Source organism: Pristiophorus japonicus, chromosome 2, assembly GCF_044704955.1.
Source record: "Pristiophorus japonicus isolate sPriJap1 chromosome 2, sPriJap1.hap1, whole genome shotgun sequence".
Taxonomy (NCBI): domain Eukaryota; kingdom Metazoa; phylum Chordata; class Chondrichthyes; family Pristiophoridae; genus Pristiophorus; species Pristiophorus japonicus.
In genome coordinates, this window is record NC_091978.1 from 5,742,171 (window position 1) to 5,750,850 (window position 8,680).

The following is an 8,680-nucleotide window of genomic DNA, read 5'->3' on the forward strand; positions in this document are numbered from 1 at the left end:
GGACAGTGGGTCACACACTGACCATTCACACTCTGGGACACTGGGTCACACACTGACCTTTCACACTCTGGGACAGTGGGTCACACACTGACCTTTCACACTCTGGGACACTGGGTCACACACTGACCTTTCACACTCTGGGACACTGGGTCACACACTGACCTTTCACACTCTGGGTCACACACTGACCTTTCACACTCTGGGTCAGGGGTCGTGGGGTCAGGTACTGTGCTGTGAATGGTCACTAACGGTGTGGTTTGATTGACAGGTTGTGATTAACCCGAATCACGAGGTGTCGGAGAGTGACTTCACCAACAATGCCATGAAGTGTAATTGTAAATACGACGGACATCGAATTTGGATGCACAACTGTCACATAGGTAACTACTTTCCTCCAAAATTAGATGCCATTGGTCAACTGCCCCCTTGCAAACCGCAATCCCATTGGTCACCTGTCTCCTTGTAAACCGTAATCCCATTGGTCACCTGCCTCCTTTTAAACCGTAATCCCATTGGTCACCTGCCTCCTTGTAAAGCATTATCCTATTGGTCAAGCCCAGCTTCCGTTAACAAAATGGATTCTCCTTTACCCTCGAGCTGGTAAACATTGCTCACACTCCGAGTTCACAACAAGCTTCGACCCCCGCACAAGGCCCCTCATACCACATGTCCATGGTGATATGTCCTTACTATACCGTATAAATGCACATGAGGTCCATACTTGAGAGAGGTCACTTTGTGACCAGTAACCTTTATTAGCCAGCACTGAAGTGATAAAGGTGGGTGGAGCTTCCCCTTTTATACCTGAAGGTCCAGGTTAGGAGTGTCTCCCACAAGTTCACCACCTAGTGGTCAGTGTTCTCACGGTGTACAACTTAGGTCAGTTTATACATGGGTTACAATGCTGGTTGAATATATGACATCACCTCCCCCCCCCAAAGTCTTATTGGGATCACAGGTTGAGTCTCTCTGGTGGTTTACGCTCCCTTGTAGAGCGCCTGAGTTGGGCCTCTGGTTGTTGGGCGCTGGCCTGAGTGTCTGCTGTTTGCGGTGCCTCAGGCCTGTCCGGACTGCCCACAGTGACTGGGCTCTCCTCCCTTTGGTTCCGGTGTTCGGTCACCTGTGGCGGAGTGAACTCTATATCGTGTTCTTCCTCTGCTTCTTCTATGGGGTTGCTGAACCTCCTTTTTGTTTGATCCACATGTTTGCAGCAGATTTGTCCATTGGTAAGTTTAACTACCAGAATCCTATTTCCCTCTTTGGCAATCACAGTGCCTGCGAGCCATTTGGGCCCTGCAGCGTAGTTGAGGACAAAGACAGGATCATTTACATCAATACATCGCGCCCTCGCATTCCTGTCATGGTAGTGATATTGTGACTGACGCCTGCTCTCAACAATTCCTTTCATGGTGGGGTGTATAAGGGATAACCTGGTTTTGAGCATCCTTTTCATTAGCAGCTCTGCGGGTGGAACCCCTGTGAGCGAGTGTGGTCGGGATTTATTGGCCAACAGGAGGCGTGATAAGCGGCTTTGTAGGGAACCCCCTTGGATTCTGAGCATCCCCTGGTTGATTATCTGCACTGCTCATTCCGCCTGGACGTTTGAGGCCGGCTTGAACGGTGCCGTTCTGACATGGTTAATTCCATTGCCTGCCGTGAAGTCCTGGAATTCAGTGCTTGTGAAGCACGGGCCATTGTCGCTGACCAAGACGTCCGGTAGACCGTGGGCGGCGAACATTGCCCGTAGGCTTTCTACCATGGCAGAGGATGTGCTTGAATTTAAAATGTCACACTCGATCCATTTGGAGTAGGTGTCTACTACAACCAAAAACATTTTTCCCATGAAAGGACCTGCGTAGTCCACATGGATGCGTGACCAAGGCTTGGCGGGCCATGGCCAGGGGCTAAGGGGGGCTTCCCTGGGTGTGTTGCCCAGCTGGGCACACGTGTTGCACCTGCGAACACAAAGTCCCAGGTCTGCATCTATCCCTGGCCACCAAACGTGTGACCTGGCAATTGCCTTTATCATGACAATGCCCGGGTGCTCATTGTGGAGTTCTCTGATGAACACCTCTCTGCCCATCTGGGGCATGACTACTCGGTTTGCCCACAGTAGGCAATCGGCCTGAATCAAAAGTTCATCCTTGTGCCTGTGAAATGGTTTAAATTCCTCAGGGCATGCCCTGTTCGTGGCTGCCCAGTCCCCATTCAGGACACATTTCTTGACTAGAGACAATAGCGGGTCTCTATTTGTCCAGACTTTAATCTGACGGGCTGTCACGGGCGAGCCTTCGCTTTCGAAAGCTTCAACAGCCATGACCATCTCAGCAGCATGCTTAGTTACCCCCTCAGTGGTGGCTAGTGGGAGCCTGCTGAGTGCATCGGCGCAGTTTTCAGTGCCCGGTCTGTGCCGAATTGTATAGTCATAGGCGGCTAACGTGAGTGCCCACCTCTGTATGCGAGCTGATGCATTTGCATTTATGGCCTTGTTGTCAGCCAAAAGGGACGTTAGGGGTTTGTGATCTGTCTCCAGCTCAAATTTCCAGCCAAACAGGTACCGGTGCATTTTTTTACTGCATATACACATGCGAGCGCTTCCTTTTCTACCATCCCGTAGCCCTGTTCTGCCTGGGACAGACTCTTGGAGGCATAAGCTACCGGCTGTAACTGACCCTTGGCATTAACATGCTGCAACACACACCCAACACCATAGGACGACGCATCGCACGTTAACACAAGTTTCTTACATGGGTCATATAGCGTTAACAGATTGTTGGAGCATAACAATGTCGTGCTCTATCAAAAGCCCTTTCCTGGCTGTCCCCCCAGACCCATTCGCGACCTTTGCATAGGAGCACGTGTAGCGGCTCGAGCAGCGTGCTCAATTTAAGAAGAAAGTTACCAAAATAGTTCAGGAGCCCCAGGAACGAACGCAGCTCCGTCGTGTTACAGGGTCTGGGTGCTCTCTGGATCGCTTCTGTCTTAGACGCAGTAGGGCTGATCCCGTCTGCGGCTACCCTCATTCCCAGGAATTCTACCTCTGGAGCTAGGAAGACGCACTTCACCTTTTTCAGTCGCAGACCTACCCGGTCCAGTCTGCCTAGCACCTCCTCCAGATTGTGGAGGTGTTCTTCAGTATCGTAGCCCGTGATGAGGATGTCGTCCTGAAAAACCACCGTCCCTGGAATCGACTTGAGGAGGCTTTCCATATTTCGTTGGAAGATCGCGGCGGCCGAGCGAATCCCGAACGGACATCTGTTGTACTCAAACAACCCCTTGTGTGTCGTGATGGTGGTCAGCTTCTTCGACTCACTCGCCAGCTCCTGGGTCATGTAAGCTGAGGTCAGGTCCAATTTTGAAAAAAGTTTGCCACCGGATAGCGTCGCTCTCGGTAGCGGGTACTGGTCTTGGAGTGACACCCGATTGATGTAATCACCACATATCCTGACCGACCCATCCGCCTTGAGCACCGGCACAATCAGGCTCGCCCAGTCACTGAATTCGACTGGCGAGATGATGCCTTCCCTCAGCAGGCGGTCCAATTCGCCTTCTATCTTTTCCCGCATCACGTACGGCACCGCTCTGGCCTTGTGGTGCACTGGCCTGGCGTCCGGGTTTATGTGAATCACTACCTTGGTCCCCATGAAAGTGCCAATGCTGGGTTGAAATAGTGAGTCAAATTTGTCCAGGACCTGTGAGCATGATACTCGCTCCACAGAGGAAATTGCATTGACATCGCCCCATTTCCAGTTCATGACAGCCAGCCAACTCCTCCCCAGCAGTGCAGGACTGTCCCCTGGGACAATCCAGAGTGGCAACCTGTTCTCCGAATCTTTGTGGGTCACGACTACCGTGGCGCTGCCTAGCACCGGAATGATCTCCTTTGTATAAGTCCGTAGCTGTGCGTAAAATTGCAATAATTTTGGCCTCCTGGCCTTGGACGCCCACAACTTGTCGAACTGTTTGATACCCATCAGGGACTGGCTGGCCCCTGTGTCTAGCTCCATGTATACTGGGATGCCATTGAGGAGCACTTTCATCATTATCGGTGGCGTCCTGGTGTATGAACTGTATACATGCTCCACATGAACTCACTGAACTTCAGCTTCCAGCATTTCCCCTAGTATTCATTTGGCCTCATAGGGCTTACATCGGGCCCGTCCTCCTCATACATCAACCTGGCTGCAGGCTTCCTGCACATACGTTGCAGTTTCTGCAGGTATATTGCTGATACCTGCAAGCTCTGGCTGGGTGTTTGCCTCCACACCTCCAACATGAGCCGTTGTTGGAAACAAAAGGTCCATTACCAGTCGAACGTTTCTGACTGTCTCTGTAACTTCCTTAAGCACACCATTAACAGGTGTTGATGGCCCCATTACTGGCCGCATTATCTCTTGAGATGGATGAATCGCCGTTCAGCTAGCCATTGTCTTTGTTGAATTCCCCCTTTGGGTTCGACTACATGGTGGGGCATGTCCGATTGCCCCTGTCTGCCTGGGGAACTGTGTGCCGCGTTAACAATGTTGACTCCCTGTCCATTTGCTGCATTTAAACCAAAATTTTTGTCAAACATCATTCTGGTCTCTTCCTCCCCTGAGATAAATGTCTGGGCCATCAAAGCCGCCATTTCCAGGGTCAAGTCTTTGGTCTCAATCAGTTTCCTGAAAACCCCAGCGTGCCCGATGCCCTCAATAAAAAAGTCTCACAGCATCTCCGCTCTGCATGCATCTGTGAACTTACATAGACTCGCCAATCGCCGGAGGTCTGCCACGAAGTCTGGAACGCTTTGCCCTTCTCGCCGCCGGTGCGTATAAAACCGGTGTCTCGCCATGTGCATGCTGCTCGCCGGTTTAAAGTGTTCCCCGATCAACTTACTGAGCTCTTCAAAAGTCTTGTCCGCCGGCTTCTCTGGCGCTAGAAGGTCCTTCATCAGGGAGTACGTTCTGGATCCACAAACCGTCAGGAGATGAGCCCTGCGTTTGTCGGCCGAATCCTGTCCCAACCATTCCTTAGTGACAAAACTTTGCTGTAGTCTCTCAATAAAGTCGTCCCAATCATCACCAACACAGTACCTCTCTTCTGTGCTGCTAGTGGCCATGCTCGCGTGGTTTAAATCCCAGTTCCTCGTCGCCAATGCTATGTCCTTACTATACAATATAAATGCACACGAGGCCCATACTTGAGAGAGGTCACTCTGTGACCAGTTACCTTTATTAGCCAGCACTGAAGTGATGAAGGTGGGTGGAGCTTCCCCTTTTATACCTGAAAGACCAGGTTTGGAGTGTCTCCCACAAGTTCACCACCTAGTGGTCAATGTTCTCACAGTGTACAACTTAGGTCAGTTGATACATGGGTTACAATGACACAGGGGCTTCCAAAATCCTGACTCCCCTGTCATTAAAGCTTGTGCTAAAGTGATGCAGCTCACCTCTTCGCAGTCGGACCCTCCCACTGGATGACGTGAATTTGGAGAGAATAAAACGACACTTGGAGCACTGTGCACAGTTCTAGTCTCTATACACCTCAGTTAGACCACTCTTGGAACACTGAGCACAGTTCTAGTCTCTATACACCTCAGTTAGACCACTCTTGGAGCACTGCGCACAGTTCCAGTCTCCATACACCTCAATTAGACCACACTTGGAGCACTGCGCACAGTTTCGGTCTCCATATACCCGGGTTAGAGCAGACTTGGAGCACTGAGCACAGTTCCGGTCTCCATACACCTCGGTTAGACCACACTTGGAGCACTGTGCACAGTTCCGGTCTCCATACACCTCGGTTAGACCATAGAAACATAGAAAATAGGTGCAGGAGTAGGCCATTCGGCCCTTCGAGCCTGCACCGCCATTCAATGAGTTCATGGCTGAACATGCAACTTCAGTACCCCATTCCTGCTTTCTCGCCATACCCCTTGATCCCCCTAGTAGTAAGGACTACATCTAACTCCTTTTTGAATATATTTAGTGAATTGGCCTCAACAACTTTCTGTGGTAGAGAATTCCACAGGTTCACCACTCTCTGGGTGAAGAAGTTTCTCCTCATCTCGGTCCTAAATGGCTCACCCCTTATCCTTAGACTGTGACCCCTGGTTCTGGACTTCCCCAACATTGGGAACATTCTTCCTGCATCTAACCTGTCTAAACCCGTCAGAATTTTAAACGTTTCTATGAGATCCCCTCTCATTCTTCTGAACTCCAGTGAATACAAGTCCAGTTGATCCAGTCTTTCTTGATATGTCAGTCCTGCCATCCCGGGAATCAGTCTGGTGAACCTTCGCTGCACTTCCTCAATAGCAAGAATGTCCTTCCTCAAGTTAGGAGACCAAAACTGTACACAATACTCCAGGTGTGGCCTCACCAAGGCCCTGTACAACCACGCTTGGAGCACTGCGCACAGTTCTGGGCTCCGTATTATGAAAAGGATATAGAGGCACTGGAGAAGGTGCAAAAACAGATTCACAAGAATGATACCAGAACTGAGAGGTTATACCAATCAGGAATGATTGACAGGCTGGGTCCCTTTTCTCTAGGCAGGCTGAGTGGTGACCTGATAGAGGTCTTTAAGACAATGAAAGGTTTGACAGGGTAGATGTAGAGAAGATGTTTCCACTTGTGGGGGAGACCAGAACTCGGGGCCATCAATATAAGGTACACACTAATAAATCCAATAGGGAATTCAGGAGACATTCCTTACCCAGAGAGCGGTGAGAATGTGGAACTCGCTGCCACAGGGAGTGGTTGAGGCAAATAGCGTAGATGTATTTAAGGGGAGGCTGGATAAACACATGAGGGAGAAGGGAATAGAGGGATGTGTTGATGAGGTGAGATGATGGGGGGTGCGGAGTCTCATGTGGAACATGAGCACCAGGACCATTCGGCCCATCGTGCCTGTGCCGGCTCTGTGAAAGAGCTATCCATTTATCCCCCTCCCCCACCCTTTCCCCCCACAGCCCTGCATATTTTCCCCTTAAAGTATTTATCCAATTCCCTGTTGAAAGTTACTATTGAATCTGCTCCCGCCGCCCTTTCAGGCAGCGCGTTCCCAATCACAACAACTCGCTGTGTAGAAAATGTTTCCTCATGTTGCCTCTGGCTCTTTATGGCGATGACCACCTTCATTCTTCTGCTTTCTTCCCCAGGCGATGCTTTCAGTGAGGAGGCAGAGAGGAAGTTTGAGAAGTATCCCGGGCAGCTGAACAATCTGATTCGCTAAGGACCATCCCACCACCGTCCCACGGCAGGGGAGCTGACCATTTCAACCTTCTCCGTGGTAGAGTCCTCCTGGTTTGAAGCCGGGACTCGTCTCCCTCTCTCTCTCTCTTTCTCTCTCCCCCGAGATTCCAGTCCTCCCGACAAACGAACTCTCCGAACCCTTTCCATGGGAACGCGAGTCCAAACACTGAACTGGAACCCCTGACATTGCCCAGCGGGTGTGAGACAGCGCCAGGCACCAGTTACTGGATTGTTCAACGGATGAGCGATTGTCCACTCAACACACAACCAGGGCACAGCACGGTATGGAGACAGGCAGTACTTCACTAACAGCACTGTGGGAGCACCTTCACCACACGGACTGCAGCGGTTCAAGGCGGCTCACCACCATCTTCTCAAGGGGCAATAAATGCCGGCCTTGCCAGCGACACTCACATCCCGACAATTAATTTTTAAAATCCTATCACCATATGGGAGACAAAGACCCTGTCCCATCACTGTGTGTGTGTGTGTGTGTGTGTGTGTGGGAAATCGCAGACACAGACCCTGTCCCATCACCATGTGTGTGTGTGGGGGGGGGGAAATCACAGACACAGACCCTGTCCCATCACTGTGTGTGTGTGTGGGGGGGGAATCACAGACACAGACCCTGTCCCATCACCATGTGTGTGTGTGGGGGGGGGGGAAATCACAGACACAGACCCTGTCCCATCACCATGTGTGTGTGTGTGGGGAGGGAATCACAGACACAGACCCTGTCCCATCACCATGTGTGTGTGTGGGGGGGGGGAAATCACAGACACAGACCCTGTCCCATCACCATGTGTGTGTGTGGGGGGGGGGAAATCACAGACACAGACCCTGTCCCATCACTGTGTGTGTGTGTGTGGGTGTGTGGGGAATCACAGACACAGACCCTGTCCCATCACCGTGTGTGTGTGTGTGGGGAATTGCAGACACAGACCCTGTCCCATCACCGTGTGGGTGTGTGGGGAATCACAGACACAGACCCTGTCCCATCACCGTGTGTGTGTGTGTGGGGAATTGCAGACACAGACCCTGTCCCATCACCGTGTGGGTGTGTGGGGAATCACAGACACAGACCCTGTCCCATCACTGTGTGTGTGTGTGGGTGTGTGGGGAATCACAGACACAGACCCTGTCCCATCACTGTGTGTGTGTGTGTGGATGTGGGGGGAATCACAGACACAGACCCTGTCCCATCACTGTGTGTCTGTGTGTGGATGTGGGGGGAATCACAGACACAGACCCTGTCCCATCACCGTGTGTGTGTGTGTGTGGGGGGGGAATAACAGACACAGACCCTGTCCCATCACTGTGTGTGTGTGTGTGGGTGTGTGGGGAATCACAGACACAGACCCTGTCCCATCACTGTGTGTGTGTGTGGGTGTGTGTGGGTGTGGGGGGAATCACAGACACAGACCCTGTCCCATCACTGTGTGTGT

At 51.5% G+C, this 8,680-nt stretch overlaps 1 protein-coding gene across 4 annotated transcripts in view; it reads left to right on the forward strand.

The window, feature by feature from the left end:
• Positions 1-7,813, forward strand: part of LOC139235573 (lysyl oxidase homolog 3B-like) — a 178,515-nt gene extending 170,702 nt beyond the window's left edge. For all 4 annotated transcript variants that reach the window (XM_070866617.1, XM_070866620.1, XM_070866623.1 and 1 more), the window contains 2 exons: positions 269-380; positions 7,142-7,813. In XM_070866617.1, coding sequence (XP_070722718.1) covers positions 269-380; positions 7,142-7,215 — 186 coding nt within the window. In that variant the 3' untranslated portion in view covers positions 7,216-7,813. The remainder of the gene's footprint in view (positions 1-268; positions 381-7,141) is intronic.
• Positions 7,814-8,680: the final 867 nt, after the last annotated feature.